At 36.8% G+C, this 18,146-nt stretch overlaps 1 protein-coding gene across 13 annotated transcripts in view; it reads right to left on the bottom strand.

Moving 5' to 3' along the window:
- Positions 1 to 361: 361 nt before the first annotated feature.
- UGT80B1 (UDP-Glycosyltransferase superfamily protein) overlaps positions 362 to 18,146 on the bottom strand; it is a 42,409-nt gene continuing 24,624 nt past the window's right edge. For all 13 annotated transcript variants that reach the window (XR_016043627.1, XM_011627636.3, XM_088850811.1 and 10 more), the window contains 6 exons: positions 17,801 to 17,931; positions 10,089 to 10,191; positions 8,634 to 8,710; positions 7,892 to 7,939; positions 6,998 to 7,147; positions 362 to 733 (listed from right to left, as the gene is read on the bottom strand). Coding sequence is in view for 12 of the 13 variants with exons in the window: in XM_011627636.3 (XP_011625938.1) it covers positions 539 to 733; positions 6,998 to 7,147; positions 7,892 to 7,939; positions 8,634 to 8,710; positions 10,089 to 10,191; positions 17,801 to 17,931 (704 nt within the window). In the remaining variant the exon portion in view is untranslated. The remainder of the gene's footprint in view (positions 734 to 6,997; positions 7,148 to 7,891; positions 7,940 to 8,633; positions 8,711 to 10,088; positions 10,192 to 17,800; positions 17,932 to 18,146) is intronic.

Below are 18,146 nucleotides of genomic sequence, written 5' to 3' on the forward strand. Positions count from 1 at the left end.
GCATATTTTGAATATTACTTAAAGAGGTGTGAAGCTCGAGGACAGTCGAGCACAAAATGATCGATTTACATTTGTCCACTTCATATTTCTTCACCAGATTCCCCCTGCACAATGGAATATCATACGCCTGCTTATGATTCACCACACAACCAAATCATACTTCCTAAGGCCTTATCTTAATTAACTGAAAACAGCTCCCGCAAACAATCAAATCTTATAAAGGATTGAAATATGAAGCGAATCCTGATTTCAGGCATCCTGCTTATTGTCAATTTCCTTAGTGAATCCAGAAAAGGTTTTGAAAGCATTCTCCAACCTTAGAGGAAGCCAAAAGGAATTACAGGCCACCAAACATCCCAAATACAGAAAACGTGTATATAATAAATATACAGGAAAAATTCAAAGGCAAGAATTTCTCGCTACAAGATACATTTTTCATCAGTTTTCGCCAGTGGGCTCCTTGTGCAAACAATTGTACCCCAAGAATGCCTAAAGAATAATGAATGGATAATATACAAGAGTTGAAATTATAATTATATTAAACACCACAAGGAAGACAACACCACTTATGCAGAGCTTGGAAAATCCAATCAAAAGGGTTTGGGGGTTCTTCAGTCGGAGGGGAAGGAAGGGGTAATTCCTCAGGTAAGTGTCTATGAAAGGCATCGACTGCTGCAGCAACACCATCTTCATTCTCAATTTCCTTGGCTAACTCCATTGCCTTCAATTTCACCTGAAAAAACAAATATTGATACAATAAAATGTGGTTTCAAGATGCTGGGAACTTTGTAGTTACCTCAGAAAATTGAACAAATGGAGTTGAGCACTAGTTGGTTGAAAAGACAATATTTTATTCATTTTCAATACCCGTTCATAAAAGTAAGGATGGCATAACTGTTGTACATGGGGTGTCTTCAATTCTCTGTTTACCCTGTTCTTCCTTGTGCAAAACCCTGACATTCACAGGGTTTTCTTGGCATGTATTTTTGTTCCGGGTAGGTATATAATTCCGTTGTGCATAGGCTTAAGATTAGGTTAGAGAGAGAATTTAAGGAAAAAAACAACCCACACCCCTTTGGGAAAGGATGTTTCTTCAGAGGACAAATTGCATGAAATCAATTCTGTCTGCTTGGGAGGGAAGAAAGAAATACAAAGAAAACCTGTGCACAAACTTTTTTGGCGATTTGTGGAGTTGGTCATCTTCTTCTGTGGACATAGCTTATGCGATGAAGCGACCCACGTAAATCTAGTTTTGGCTTTGTGTGTGGTTTGATCTTCTTTCATGTTGGTTGTTGTATTTTCTCTTTCCCATATAGTTTTCTTAACTAAGCCATATTAAAGCCACAATACTGGGAAGTTTAAGGGGAAGAGTGTTTCTTGATATAAAAGGAGTAGAACAAGGACCTAGTAATACAACAGCACCTACACACCTCTGGAGGAAAAGCTTACAAGTACGTCAAAAGAAGATTGGGAGGATATGAATGTGAGGGCTTCCAGTACTACTTCCATGTGCCTCTCTACCAAAGTTCTCTACAATGTAGATATGGCAGAGGAAGATTCAGCATCTGCTTTTTGGTTTAAGCTTGAATAGCTTTATATCGACTATATTTAAAGCAGAAATTATACACTCCTCCCTCAAATCAACTACATTTGAAGCAGAAATTATACACTCCGTAAACATGAAAGAAGGTACACAAATTATTCATCATCTCCATCTGTACAATAATTTACATGTGAATTGACAAGTGTAGATGCAAAAGACGAGGAAGAGGACAAAGCCCTCATGTTTTTCACCTCTCCTCCTGCTCTTTATGATCACTTTGTCGCAACCCGAATGCATGAAAGATAATACAGAAACAGAGGATGCTATTGCAGCCATCTTATCTTATAAGAAAAGGGCTCATTAATAAGGAGGCATCGGCAGAGGCACCGGTGGTTAATAGGAAGATCAATGGAGAAGGGATCATGTAGAGGCAGATCTAAGTTCAATACAATAATAGGAAAAGGCAAGTTGAGATACTATATTGTAAGAAATTAGGGCCCCTGTAGAAGGGGTGCAAAATGCTCAAAGAAAAGAAGGGAAAGGTGGACTTTTTTGAGCAAGCTAAGCAGTGCTGATGGTGGTCACGGGGATATCCAATCCATAGTTGTTGGTAATAGGATCAGAAACGGTTCCGGGATCGACAGCTGGAAGCACCCAGGAGATCCCTATGATGGGGATCAACGTCCGCACAACCTCAAACATAAGGAACATGATCCATGTGTATTAGGGATCGAGTTCCTCAATTAGTTAAGATCAAGTATTATAATATTTGGGAGCGAGACCCATTGGCTAGGAACCGAAGTTCCTGAGTACAAGTTTGTGAATTCCTCAACTGCGGCAGAGCAATAGGAAAAATGATCCAACATAGTATTGAGTGAGAGATAAATTTAGTAGAAGTGAGCTCAACTTAGTTGAAAAACGAGGCCCTGTTGTAAGTTTAAATAGGGCTCTCTGGATTTACTGCATAGTTCCCAACGTTGTTGAATTAATAATATTAAATCTTAAAATTTTATTAAATAAATAAGAAACTTTAAATTGTTCCATAGTTTTTTATATTATATTAATCTATTAAAAAACAACAATTATTTAGTAAATTATGACTTGCATACTTTCTGCAGGTTTATTTTTGTGAAGTACCGCTTGTGTTGCCATCTTTTTTGTTGAATACAAACAACAAAGTTATATGTAGTAAAGTATAGCCCAAAACCATATACACGAAATAATTTGCATTTTATGATTGTTTATTAGATAATGGATTGCCCAACATCGAGCATTTGTTAAAGAATCCGGGAACTCAAACACATGATTGACGGAACTCGTTCCCTTATAAAAGGCATCCAGATCATAAATTCCAAACAAAACGTGATCCCTAAAAGATCCCTTTCCGGGATCTTAGGATCGAGAATTCAGAAGGGATCGCCGGCCAAGGTAGACAATCTAGGTAACAATGATTCACCCTATAACATGCAATGATTATTTTTCCAAGTCAAGTATTATTGATTCCAATTGCAGTTTTTGTATGTGTCCTCTTAAGGAGTGGTTTCACACATAAAATCATGCGATGGTGAGAATGTCTTAATACAATAATTGTAGGCACAGTTAGGATCAAGATGGTTGAGGGCACTTTTGCAGATTTCATACATGCACCAAACTAAAAAAGAATTTGATTTCTTGGGTGCGTGCCATAGACACTATTGGCTGCAAAATAGTGTTGGAAGGCAGGATTTTAAAGGTGATAAAGGGAGCACTTGTCATCACGAAGGCAGAGAGAAATGGAAAACTTCTATAGGTTGCTGGGCAAAATGCTTGTACGCAAAGTGGGCGTATCTACTTCAGATACAAACCTTGCAAATGAGGCACAGCTATGACAGATGGCACTTAGGACAACTGAGTGAACAAGGCATGAAGGAACATTGTGCGCAAGAACTGTCAAAAGGGGTATAACATTCTGAAACTCAGACTTGCATGAGCATTGCATTTATGGTAATCAATCTAAAAGTCATGTTACTAAGGTCGTCTTAAGTTACACTCATTCACTTGTATTGGAGGTCTGCTCCATGGCATCAAAAGGTCGAGCTTCATGTTTTGTTTCTTTTATTAATGATTGTTCGAGAAAAGCATAGTTGTTGAGAGCGAGAGTGGGAGTGGGAGCAGGTGCGAGCTGGATTGGGAGCAGGTGCGAGCTGGATTGGGAGGCTGGGATCGTCCCTTAGCTGAAGCTCCCTACCTTGGGAGCACGTGGGGGAGTTGATCAAGAGGTGGCCTGATATATGTATCATATCAACATGGGAGTGCTTAGGGAGTGCCCTTTATATTTTTATACACACACGCACACATATATTATTTTGTAAAGTGATTTAAAAATTAAAAAATATACAATCCACTTTTTAAAATTATCTAGACATGTGTGCAATGAGAAATGGAAAAGTATCCCGTCCACATCATGTGGACGGGTGGAAGGGTGCACAAGCACCCTTCCAATTGTTGAGATTCACAAGGCCATATCTAACAGCCATAAATTTTAATTTTTTATTTTTTTATTTAAGCAATATTTTTATTTTAATTTTGGGGTGCTAGTGGGACGAAATGAAAGTGGCTTCCAGTGGGTGTTCAAGACAAAATAAGGGTGCTAAGTTGAAGGTGGAGACAAAATACAAAGCCTAACTAATAGCAAAGGATATGCTGATAAAGGAGGCATTGACTTGAATAAGATATTCTCACCAATGGTAAAATATACTTTTATTTCGGTTGCCATGGCTATGATTGCTTTGTTATGATTTATATCAAGAATAATTAGATGTAGGATCTGCCTTTCCTCATGGCAATCTAGATGAGAGAATCTACACACATCAGCCTCCTGAAGAATTTGTGAAGCAAGGGAAAGAAGAAGTGATGCATAGATTGAAGAACACATTAATTAGCCTCAAGTAATCTCCTAGACAACGGTACAAGTGATTTTACATGTCCATGATAAAGCAAATGTACACCATGAGTAAGTACTGCTTGCTTCAAAGATATGCATTCATAATTCAAGTCTTACGTGTGGGGGACATGTGGATTGCTGGAAGAAAGCATGTCATAGATAAATATAAAGACTTAGTTGGGAAAGAATTTGAAATGACAGACTTCGGGCACGCAAAGAAAATTTCAGGCATGAAAATCTATAGAGATAGAATGGGAAGCTGTGGATTATCATAGGAAAATTAGATTGAGAAGGTTCTCTCAAGCTTTGATTTCTAAGATGTGAAAACTGTTAGTACACCTCTTGCTGTTCACTTTTAAGCTTTCTTTCAGATTTGTGTCCTAGCACATACGAAGATAAGGAGCATATGTATCATGTTCCATATTCCAGTGTGGTGGGCACATCATAATTGCCATGGTCTGCATTAGACCAGACATCTCCCATGTCATTGTTGTCAGCAGATATGGAAAATCAAAGAAAGGAACACTACGAGGCAGTTAAGTGGATACTTCATTACTTGGAAACGTACCACAGATATTTGCATAATATTTTATAGGAACGTTATGAGGAAAGATAATCTCGTGGGTTTCATGGATGTTGCTCTTGCTAAGGATCTTGAGAAAAGGAGTTCCACTACTGTTATGTTTTCACTCTTGTTGGTGGATTAGTTAGGTGGAAGCAAGGTTTAAGAACTCAGCTCAGCCACGGAACTCAGCCCAGCCACGGAACTCAGCCATTGACCTGGCTACTCAGGGGAGTGAAACCTCTAAGTACACGCCAAGCTCAGTAAGAGAAAATAATAAAAAAACATATAAAAAACCTTTAAATTGCCAAAAAAAAAGAGACAACAACAACAAAAAAATATATAAATGATGAGAAAAAAGTTTTCAAAAACAGTGGAAATAAAAAATAAAAACTATTTTCGTTTTCTCAAGACAAAATAGAAAGATAAGTAAGTATAAAATTTTTAGAAACTATAAAAAATAAATAGAAAATTACAAATAAGTCAATTATAATTGATTCAATCAAATATTAGATCAATTGTGACCCGAGTATATGGCAGCCGCCGAGGCAATTAAGGAAGCTATACGGTTGAAGGGTGAGTGAGCTTAGATTAATATAAGGATAAATCAAAGGTGTTTTGTGATAGGCAAACTGCAATATGTTTAGCAAAGAACCAAGTCTACCATGTGAGACCAACCATTAGGAAGGTCACTGAAGAATGTATAATTTCAAGTGTGAGAATGATACCAAGAAGAATGCTGCTAACACGATGATCAAGACTGCCCAACCGAAGAAGTTCAAGTTGTGCTTGAACTTACAGAACATATGCCCAAGATGTTGAGCAGATGCCCTTTGGAATGTGTTGGGGAAGAAGCTTGAAGGAGTTTTCAAGTAGGTGAACTGAATTCAATACAAGGTGGGGATTGTTGTACGTGGGTTGTTTGAATTCTCTCTCCGCCTTTCTTTCTTTTGTAAAACCCTAACATACAAAGAGTATTTTTTGGCAGCTTTTTTCCATTTGTTTAAAATGGCCATATAAGCCCATGGTGGCTATGGTTAGTGTAAGTTAGAGAGAGATTCTGAGAGGAAAATAAAAAACATATGCCTTTGAGAAAAGTGGATTTCTTGGGAGATAAAACAGAGTGGGTAAAAATTGTTTTTATTTATACTTGGGAAGGATGAAAAAAATACAGAAAGAACCTGTACACAGGCTTTCTTGGTGACTAATGGACTTGCCAAACTTCTTCTATGGACATAACTTCTGCAAAATGTGAGCCATGTAAATCTGGTTTTTTTCTGTGTCGTTTGAACTTTGACTTCTGCTGGTTTGATTTTCTCTTTCCAATTAATTTTTCTCAACAGTTACAACAGTGACAGTTGAACTGAAATATTATTTCGAATTGCATAGTGCACCCATTTTATTCACACTATGCAATTATTGGTGTACCATTTTTAAGAATTTAGAAATTCAATAATCTTTTAAATATTTAGTTTAGCAAATGCTTCATTATGAGGGTCAATCTGAATTTCCAAGAATCCAGTTTCGGATTGCGTGATTAAAACAAATCAAACACCAATAATTGATCATAAGCATGCAGGGAATTCATTACTAGTGTGCTCATTTGGACCTAAGCTCTGCTAGCACAAAGGTGTGGAGAAGTTATGTCATTTATTTTTATAGTTTAATGTATCCTTGTTGATATGATTTCGCAATAATAAACAATTTTTCATATTGAAATCTCACAAGAAAAAACATACGGGAAAATATACTGATGCAGCACGATTTTGGTTAAAACAAACAGCATAAACTTTAGAAATCATATAAAATTTCTCACTATGAATTCAAACACCGAACAAAGAAAATAATCAAGATATAGAATAATAGTTTAAGCTTCTGAGTAATAAGACAAGAAGGCTGATCAATGTAGATATGTTTCCATAACTCAGCACTAAAGTCACCACTGCAATAGCATACTTGGAAGAATTACCTCTGGATCAAGCATAAATCTTATGGCATTTGCAAGCCGTTCCACGCTGAGCTCATATATTGGTATTGGTGCAGGGCCAACCCCTTTTTCATGGACTCTATCACCCCAGAAGAACTGATCACCAAAAAATGGTATGATTGTTGTTGGGCACTGCCACAGTTAAGACAAAATAAACAATAAATATTCAACAAAAAGAGAAACAAAAAGAGATAATGCACTAGATGAATTCCAAATTCCCAAGCAATGCTTCTAAAGAAAGGATCATTGTCATCTGATTCAACTGAATTAGATTGGAACATTTCATAGCCCAAATGTTCAAATACTTCTCAATCCCCCAAAAAATAAGCCTGAAAATGGGCTGATAGGATCCACATTAGGTCCATTGGAATTTGAATCATCCTATTTGGCTGAATCAACTATAATTAAGCCCAACCATGCAAAACCAAGGGCAAATAAAGGCCACTATTCTAAATCTTAAACCATTTTTTCAGACCACAATGGCCTCTAAAGCTTAGGAAACATACACGTGCATGTGCGCCCACACACACTTTGAAATTTTTTAACTTATCCTCGAACTTACTGTCAAGATCTATTGAGTCATGATGTTAGGATGAATTCCATATTTTAAATACTACTATTTCAATAATCCTTTTTAAAGACTTCTCTAAGCTTTGCACATTGCATCTGTGACTAGGTATAATTGTCTATTTTTGTTCTCTATTTCTTGTATGCCTGCATTTGGGTTATTTTCATCCTTTCTCTAGTTGTTGAACCTGCATATTGTCCTGTTATGGTGTGTGAATAGAAGATCTATACTTTCTGTTAAGTTCAACATCATGCAACACAGAAGTATGCAACTGTGGGCAAGAGATAACTAAAAGAAATGAAAATTACCCCAGCCCTTAAGCCTGTGGCTGTTGTACCAGCTCCACCATGATGAACCTGGACATCATAGATCATTAGGCAAGGTAAAACATAAACTGGATTGCACTTTTTCAGATAAATTAATAGTAAAGATCTCAAAGCAAAGATTTTCATTTTAAGTAATGATATTCATGAGTCATGTCAGCATTCCTAATATGAATATGAAAACTAGACCTGGTAACATCAAATTGAGCAACTGCATCCCAGGGCTCACAATCTAGGGCTGGAAGCATCCAGGATCAAGGAGACTAGCATCAGAAAAGGAGCATATATTCCACTGATTGGAAGCATGGAACCAATGTTTGTGCATGCTTAAATGCAGAGGAAAGTACATACGTACATAACAAATGCATGTTGTAACTGTAAAAGACATTCAGCATACATGATAGTTAAAAGTACTTGGAAGCATGATGGGCCAGAACAAAGTGCTAAATAATTTTTATAAGAGGTGGTTAGTGTCAGCTTAGAATTTCATTGGAGAATCAAAGATTATTTCACATGGCACTCAGTATGAAAACTTGAATGTTTGCAAAAATTTAGCATGGGACTTTACCAAGTCAACTAGCTCAAGGCCAGGCCAAGTTCGTTTTAAGATTTCAGTAAATGCCATTTCTTCAACATATGGGGGAAAAAACTCAATTTGGAAATTGTCATTGCCATCTTTAAAGGTTAGTATCAGGAAATCATTAATAGTAAGGCGAGAGCAACTTACAACAGCAGAGCAAAGAGGAAACAACCAGTCATGCGGGCAGTCCTTTAGAAGAAAAACACTTTCTGGTACTTCAATAACTGCAACACAGAAAACAGACAAGGTTACAAAAGGGAAGCAGCACTTGGGATAATGATTTCATAAGATAAATAGGTGAAATGTAAACTCAAGGAAATCATGACAAAGTTGGTTAATCTACTCCATAAGCAATGCTGAAGGCGCCATAAAAATGTATTTTTGCTTTTTGCAGAAAATTGCTCAAATGACAGTACAACACATTTCCTTTAGTTGCAACTTTGCCAGCATTGTGAGAAGTAAAAACCAATGTCTTTTCTTTACCATTCACTTTAGACTTTGCAAAAGCATTTTAAATAAAATTGATAGGATCTGCTCTCAATGCCTTGCAGTGTGGGAAGTCATCCCCAGAAGGCCATATGATATTTTATCACACATCGGCTCTAAGTGGGCAAGGGGAATGCCCAAAAGGACATGGATAGTGTAGTGGGAAGAGATAAGCTGACTTAAAGTTTGATTGAGAGTATGACCCTGAATAAAGCAGAATAGGCGAAATAAAATTCATGCAGCCAAGCCCAAATCGTTGGGATAAGTCTCCAATAATAATGATGATGATGATGATGATGTCCGTCCAACCTACTGTCACACCAAGAAAGCCTATGCGAGTAGGAGAGGCGATGAATTTCAATTGGAAATTACAAATTATATCTCCACCATGGCCGGTCCCAAGGAGAAGGGTTGTGTTAGGTAGGGCAGCTAGCATAAAATTTTGCCATATCTTTTCATGAATCCCCAATGGTTTAAGTGAAAGGCTCTAAAAGGGCAAGGAAAGGCCCGGACATAGATGGAAGTAGTGAAAAGAGATATGGTGCCTTATGGTCTCACTGAGGTATGACCCTTAATAGAGCAGAATGGCGGAACAAGATTCTTGTAGCTGGCTCCAAATAATTTAAATAAGGCTTGGATGATGATGATGATGAAGAATCAACAAGTTATCTGCATTAAAGGTGAACTGCATTTAATGAAGATACATTAATATGGAATGTCCCAATCAGATATCCTAACTCTTAGGAGAAAACTTTGGCCATATCTAAAGCAGTCAGTTTCTTCTCAAACACCACGCAATCATTGGGTAACTGAACTTATTAGTAAATTATGGAAAAGAAAAGAATAATTTGTAACTAAGAAAACATAAGGTTCATGGATAGGTACCCAAAAAAAAATTCCATGAAACATCAATTCAATGTTAACTTGTGAAATCAAACAGGAACACCAATAAGCATGAATTAGCACATTAGATATTTAGGAAAAATGAAACTTTCTGCTTATGCAAATGGTAGTATGGGAAAATCCAACCATGACATCAAACAAGAACCATAAAGTAGATGAATAAATGACGACATACACATGTAAAAATCATCATGTAAGATTTTTAAAACTTACGATTTCCGAGATCACCCCACCCCTTTCCAATAATTCCTCGTTGTCCAGTATCTTTCAATGCCTCAATGATGATGCTTGTAGTCTTTGTTGCATCTTCAAGAGGCTTAACACGTCAAGAAAAACAAGTCTATTAGAAAGTCAGTTGAAGGCTAAGATTTGCATACTGTCATAAAAAATTGTGCTTCCCAAGAATTAAAAACAGAACCCAATGAGTAAATGTAATCCTTAAACAACTGAGTAATAAGTGATCCTTAGACCAACGAGTAAATCAGCTCCTTCAAACATATGAACAAATGGATTGATCAGAAGAATATGCTTATTGTTAATATTAGTACAAATGAAAAGGTGATCCTTGAACCAATGAGTACGTTAGCTCATCCAAACAAAAAACAAATGGTTGATCATAATAATATGTTTACTTGATATTCACAAAGCATATTTATGAATTTCTTCTTTGCATATGTAGTTCTTGTACTCTGTAAATTGCAACCCATGTGTGGAGATACCTTATAAACGAGCATTAGACCATAGTCACATGAACACTTCTTGACAGTTACCCTAGAGGTCAAAATCTCCAAAAACTTTCTATTGATTAAAATTAGAAAAATAAGAAAATGCTCCAAAAGTCGAAAAGCCAACAACTTGATATGAGAGATTTTTGTCCAAACAGAAGGGCACCTGCGTGCTTAAGTATGAGGTTTTTGCAATTAGGATGACTCTCAGTGTGTGCATATGAGGAATCCACTGGAGATGTTTGTGTTAGAATCATAGTTGTTGGAAACGTCTGGGAACCGAATAGTTTTAGGAACCGGAATCGCCGCTGGCTAGAAGATTCCTGTATTACGAATCGTCGTTCATACAATAGGAATCGCAGGGAACGAGATTTCTAGTTTTTGAGAATCGTGTTTCGACCGAAATAGATCCACGTTTCATCCACATATAGAATCGAGATTTCGTCATCCTTGGAATCGAGATTCTTATCCCCTGGAATTGACACTCTAGGAGTCAAGATTCATTAATATGCGGAATTGAGTTTCCGACATCTATGGAATTATGGAATCCAGTTTCTGACATATATAGAACAAAGATATGTTGCTGTTTCAAATCGTGATTCTAACATATTTGGAATCAAGTTTTTGAAGTACATGGATCAGAGATCCATGCCAGTTTGAAATTGAGATTTACAATAATATGAACTATGGAATGCGTTTGATGACCCCTACTAAGAATCGAGATTTCATTTTAATGGAGAAGGAAGCCCCAAGCACATCTTGAGCCTTATCAACTTTAGAACCTATATTCGATGTCTCTTATTAAAAGGCTTCCCAAATTTTGAAGTGATTGTGTTGACTATTGAACTTATGGTCATTATATACAAAAGATAAGTATTCCTAATTTGTGATTTTGACTTCATTATTATAAAAACAAAATAGGATATTGCCATGGTTTTACTTTTAATTGTACATGCTGTATTTACCAATTATATTTTAAATTTAAAGTAAAAGCTGTCTAGGGTGGCACAAGTAAAATAATGAAAACCTACAACCACTAGAAACATTCGAAGGAAGATATCTACTCCAATGTCCTTTAGGAAGTGCACAACCATCATAGACATTGGACATTATGTACTTTGAATTGGTTTTCTTTTTACCCACAATTAATGGGTTCAAGTTTCTAAAGATGTGTTCGATCAAGATTCCAAAATTAAGGAATCAAGTTTCCTTGGTTTCGATAAAGGGTTTCTAAAGATGTGTTAAATCTAGATTCCTAAATTAAGGAATCGAGTTTCCTTGGTTCTAAAATATAATTTCTGAAGATGTGAATCGAGATTCCGAAATTAAGGAATAGAGTTTCCTTGGTTCCAAAAAATGGTTTTCGTGGAGATTCCTTAATGGAAACGCAGAATCAGGTTTCGGAACCGGAATCGCGAAGTCGGTGGAGAGATTCCAGTAACTATAGTTAGAATGCAATGAATGGAAGTTCTGTAACTTGCGTGTATTCTAAATGGCTTCTATTATACAGTCATTTGTTGCAATATATAAGCGCAAATATGTCCTTACTTTAGATGTAACATTACATTTATTATAATACAAGCAGTGTTCCAAAAGGTGGCCCACCTAGCGCTTAGGTGGGCAAGGGGGCCTCGCCCAAGCCTAGGTGGCCAAAATGGACGGTCTACCCTGGTCACCTGCCTAGGCGGGCACCCAATGCCCAACCCTAGGCGGCTACCCAAGGCCTGCGCCCCACCCAGGGGCGAAATGCCCCTCATTAAGGGGTATTTTTGGGTTGTTTTGATAAATATAAGATTGTAAAAACAAGTGTTTCGGTTTATTTCAAAGCTAAACCCCATTAGAGCCCATTTTAAAGAGATAGAAACCTCAAAAACTAGATTTTTGTGATTTCTATAGTATCGAAGGGTTTCTCAAAATTACGAGAAATCAATCCAAACATTACCCATTGAGATTAGATTTAGTTTTGGAGATTTTATAGGTCCACTAAAGGGATTTCTAGAAGATTTTGATATTAAAAAACATCCCAAAGGTGGAAGTTTGGAGATCAAGCCATCAAAATTAGTGAAAATTTTTATTTTTTTGGATTCCTTGAATCATTTTAAGATATGTTCTTCAAGATCTAATAGAAGGTGATCTGCGTTGAAAATATGGATATAACCCAAATCCTTTAAATTAAAATTGCATAAGATGCAATTATTGTGAAAAGGATACAGATGGGGGTATAAACATCTTGTGATATCAGGGAGGATTGCCCCATGTAAAAAAGTTCTTATTGCTATTAGAGAGGAGATAAAAAATTATATGAATATTGTAAAAAAGAAAAAAGATGAGAGAGAGGCTTCCATAACAGAGCTGAGGTGTGGGTTTCGTGTCAATTTTGATGATGATGATAGTGATCAGGAGGGGTGAAGAGTTGGAACAACGTGTTGTATCCCAGAATAGGGGGAACGAAAAGGGAGTTGTACTTGGTTCTGGGAGTGGGGGGCATAAAAGGCCTCAGATTAGAGGGTCTATGGATTATTTTTTACCCCAGCTTGGCCCTGAGATTGCAGGAGAGAAAACAAAGAAGCAAACAACTATTGAGAATAGAATCAAGAAGGAAGAAAAAGATAGAGCTGCACAATACATTGTTAGATGTTTTTATGAGGCAGGCATTCATTTCAATGCCGCTCGTCTAAGCAGCTTCTACACTTTGGTATAGGTAATTGCCCAATTTGGGCCTAGGTTGAAGGCCCTAACCCCATGTGAGCTTTTAGAGCTTCTTTTGAAAAAAATGGTGAATGTCATGAGGGAGATTGTGGAATCACAAAAGGATGCATGGGCTCAGTATGGGGTTTATGTCGTGACTGATACTTGGAGGAGTGATAAGAGAAGAAGTCAGATGAATTTCGTAGTGAATTGTCCTTTAGGGACCATTTTTTTAAGGTCTATTGATGCCTCTGATAATAGCCATGATGCCTATTACATATTACAAGTGATATAGAAGGGCATCAAGGAGGTTGGGGAGCAGTATGTTATACAGGTTGTCACAGATAATGCTACTCCTAATGTTGTTGTTGCTAATTTGTTGCGCATAGCTTAACCTAGTATCTTTTGGACACCATGCACAACACACTGTACAGACCTCATTCTTGAGGCTCTTGGCGGTTAGCACGATATTTCAGGGGTAGCTAAGAAGGCAAAGTCAGTTACAACTTTCATTTGTAGCCACGCCCTCACCCTCAGCATGATGCGTAGTTTTTTAAAGAAAGAGATTGTAAGGTCCAGAGTCACGAGATTTACTACCTAGTACCTATGCTTAGGTAGCATACATTCAAGGAGAGTCCAGTTGAGGCAGATGTTTACCTCGAATGAGAGGAGAGCATGCAACTGGTCCAGGGATCAGAAAGGGACCCTGAGTATTCCACATGGTGCTCGTTTTGTATGTACATATTGACAAAAGCCAGAGAAATAAGTTGTCTCCAAAGGCAAACATATGTGTTTTTCGAGGGTATGATGATGAATGCAAGGGATACATATCTAGAGACATGTAAGCTTTGATGAAGGAAGGATGTATATGCCTCCTTGTTTTACGAATGTAGGTGATTCAAGTAAAAGGAAAGTGCCATTGCATCATGAAATTCATTGATGACCCATGAATCAAGGTGTAGACAAGAGACCATTTTTTGTTGATAAAGATGTAGACAGAAGTGGTGAGCAGCAGAGTCTTGATGGGGAAATAATTAATGAAACTCTTCCTAGACTTGGGGAGGAGTTCATCGAATATATGGACCAGGATTTAAAGAAGACTCTCATAAATTTGAAGCCCCTCATAAATCAGCCAAAGATGTTATAATATACCAAAGAAGAAGATGTGAATAGCAGAAGAATATAGTCCAAATGAAGACCCTCATAATCCCAAGTGAAGACTCTCATAAAATGGAAGACCCTCATACATCAGCCAAGGAAATTATAGTATGCCAAAAAGGAAGGGGTGAAGGTCAGTAATAAAATTGGCCAGTTGAAATTCAAGAGAAACACTTAAAATGCACACAGGAGTAAGTTATAACACCTTCACTCATAGTTTTCAAGTTTTTATGTGTCAAATTTTCAAAATCAAATAGCCCAGAACTTATCTTGAGGCAAGAAAAGATAGGCGGTGGATAAAGGCTGTGGTAGAAGGCTACGTACATCAAAAGACTTAGGAGATAGTTCTCAGACATGCAGAAAAAAAAAAAAATTTGGGCTGCAAGTGGGTTTATAAAGTGAAGTACAAGTCAGATGGCAATGTGTAAAGGTTTAAAGTAAGGCTGGTTGCAAAAGGGTTTAATCAACAACATGGACTTGATTGTAATGAAACATTTAACCATGTTATTAGATGGTAACAGTTCAGGTGGTTAGTTCCCTTATTTTACCCTATGGTTAGTTTCTTGTCAATTGGATATTAAGAATGTCTTTTTACATGAAAAAGCTAATCGAAGAGGTCCACATAGAACAACCACCAGGTTTTCATGAACCAGATCCAAAAACTCATGTTTGTAGGTTGAAAAGATCTTTATGTGTGTGTGTGTGTGTGTGTGTGTGTGTCTGTGTGTTATATATATATATATATATATATATATATATATATATATATATAGGGTTAACACAAGCTCGAAGAAGGTGGTTTCAATGTTTTTATAATGCATCAAAAGAAAGGGTTTTTATCAGGGCAGCATCACATCATTCATTGTTTATTTTTCATAACAAGGAAGGTGTTATTGTTATTTTGGTTCATGTTGATAACATAATAATTTGGGAGTGCTATAGACCTGATTGATGGTGCCAAAAAATTCTGCATGACAGATTTATTATGAAAAACTTAGGTCAGTTGAGATACATCCTGAGAATTGAAGTAGGTTGAAATGAGAATCAAATTTGGTTGCCTTAACAGAAGTACGCTCTAGATCTTCTTAGGCAAATATGATCGATTGCAGGCAATATCATACACCAGCTGCTCTGAATAAAACATTAAGGGTATCTAAAAGACAATCTTTTGGTAATCCAGATTGATAAAGAAGTTCTGCAAGGGCATTACAATATCTCACTCTTGCCCAGCCTACTATATCATATGTTGTTACCAAGTTTGTCAATTTATGCATGCTCCCATTGACACATGGAAGCACTAAAGAGAATAATTAGATATGTAAAAGGAATAGTAATCATGGACTGCTCTATGAAAGAAAAAACATGAATTGATTGAAAGAACAAGTTAATATAAGGTGTCAATGTTATACTATTGAAGTAAGGCTTTTCTCAGAAACCCATCGAAAAAGGTTGTTCTGATAATCGAAAACTCTCAAATTGACCATCTCAACCTCGAGATGTATGAATATAAAAGAAAAGATTTCAAATCATAAAAAATGGGCATCTTGTAAGGCATTCTCTAGATGGTCCATTTTTAAAAAATTTAGCAGTTTTTGCCTTTTTGGATCTTGCTCAATCCGTAGTAATTTTAAAGCTTTAAATATCGTAACTAGGGGTGATAATAGATTTGCATGCCATCTTAAGGCTTTCTGGCAACGAAACTATATCTTTTTGCATAGTTTTGTGGTGCGCATTACTTTGATTGTTTAAGGCTGCCGCCTCATACAAACCTACCCTAAATTAAATAGATTTTATATAGTTGGGTATCTGATGCAAACTAGGCCAGAGATCCAAAGTCACTTTCAGGTTGTTGTGACTTGCTTAGAAGAAATCTAATTTCATGGAGGAGTCAGAAACATAAAACTCTTGCAAGGTCTAGTACTAAGGCTGAGATTGAGCACTTACAGGTATAGTTTCTGAGATTTCATGGATACAAAACATTGTTTCTTTTCTTAAAACGAAAATATGCAATTCAACAGTTTATTATGACAACAATAGTGCTTATCTCATGATCGCATTATCACATTTAGCTAGATTACCATTTTGTTCGTGAGAAAATTGACGACAAATAGACACATGCTCGCTTTATCGGGTCCAAAAATCAAAAAGCTGGTACCTTCACAAAAGGGCTTGCAAAAGATAGACATGAGCTCTTAAAGAACAAGTTGTACATGCTCAAAACATGATGTACAACTAGCAGGGGAATGTTAGAAGGCAATGAAGGGAAGTTTTGGAATTTGTGCATATTTTAAGTAGTTTAAATTATAATTTGCTGTAATGTATAAGGGCAAATCTATTCTTACTCAGGATATAACATTTATATATTGCAATACAAGAATTAGGGCTGGTCCCTGGTGTGTGTTTTCATGGTAGCATAGTGTGTGTCTCTTTTATCCCTTCTTCTATATGGTTTTCAGTTCGCTGCTAACAAGTTAGCCTAAGGGTCATCATCTCGAGATGAGAAATAGCCTCAAAAGCACATGCTTAAGGGCTCATTTAGATGGATCACTTTTCACGTACATTCCGCAACCTCACCATTCATTTGAAAGACGAAAAAGAGGGAGTTTGGTCCCCTCCACTATTCTCAAAGCATATATTTAGGGCCTGTTTGGAAGAACAACTTCTCAAGGAAGTCCCACAGCTCCACCATTCATTTGAAAGCCCAAAAAGAGGGAGTTTGGTCCCCTTCCACTATTTTCGAGTAACGACCTTCTCTTCCGCAGGTTTACACATGAGCCAGCCTTTACCAGTGCTAACTTTAAATATTTAAAAACATCTTCTTAACTAATCAAAAGTCAACGGGTGCATGCAGCAGACTTACTAAAACGTGCAACCACACCATTAAATTATGTCTATGTAGAAGATAAGAGTAGAACAGCAAAATGCAATTATTAGGAAAACACAATACCATTAGATGGAGGGTGCATGCCAATATAATTGTGTATCATGCAAGGTAATCACTTCTACTAAATCTAATTACACATCATATTACAAATTGATTCTCTTTGAAAACAACTATTTCTAAAGACTACACATTACTAGAAACATCATATTTTACAGGGAAGAACGTAAGCAATATATTCAGAAGGGAATGGTTTCATTAGCAATGATAAATGAATAACTATTCCAAAACAAAGCAATGGAGTTCATTGCTTTGAATGAAGAGGTTAGTGCACTAAACTGGGAAGAGAAAGGTGACTAGCGTCGTTATGTCAGTGATACATCATTTTTTTTGAGAGGACAGCATCCCAAGCAATTATAACCAAGTCCCCGAACCAAATATTTCTTTAATCCAATAGTTAGCAGAAGCCATACCATGCTCCCGAAACCAACATATATAGGCTTCATTCCAGCTTGAAGCCACTCCAGAAACTCTTTCTCAGGCTGATACTTGGTCCCAAGATTCAAGAAACAAAAGCCGACAACATCCACAAGAAGTCCCCAATCTGCAAATTTGCAACTAAAAGCATTTAGTTTCAGCGGCAAAGTCACACAAATTAACTACAAGAATATTCAAGTGCTTAACTAAATGCCATACTTTCATATCAAAACACCTGAAATATCCCATCTACTTCGATTGCTTCAGCTTCACCTCATTTACAGAAAATGAAATGTAGAAGAAAAAGGAATTTTTTAACTAGAGTGTGACTTCTACTTTTTG

Source organism: Amborella trichopoda, chromosome 11 (genome assembly GCF_054954075.1).
Source record: "Amborella trichopoda isolate Santa Cruz 75 chromosome 11, AtrichopodaSantaCruz75HAP2 v2.0, whole genome shotgun sequence".
Lineage (NCBI taxonomy): Eukaryota > Viridiplantae > Streptophyta > Magnoliopsida > Amborellales > Amborellaceae > Amborella > Amborella trichopoda.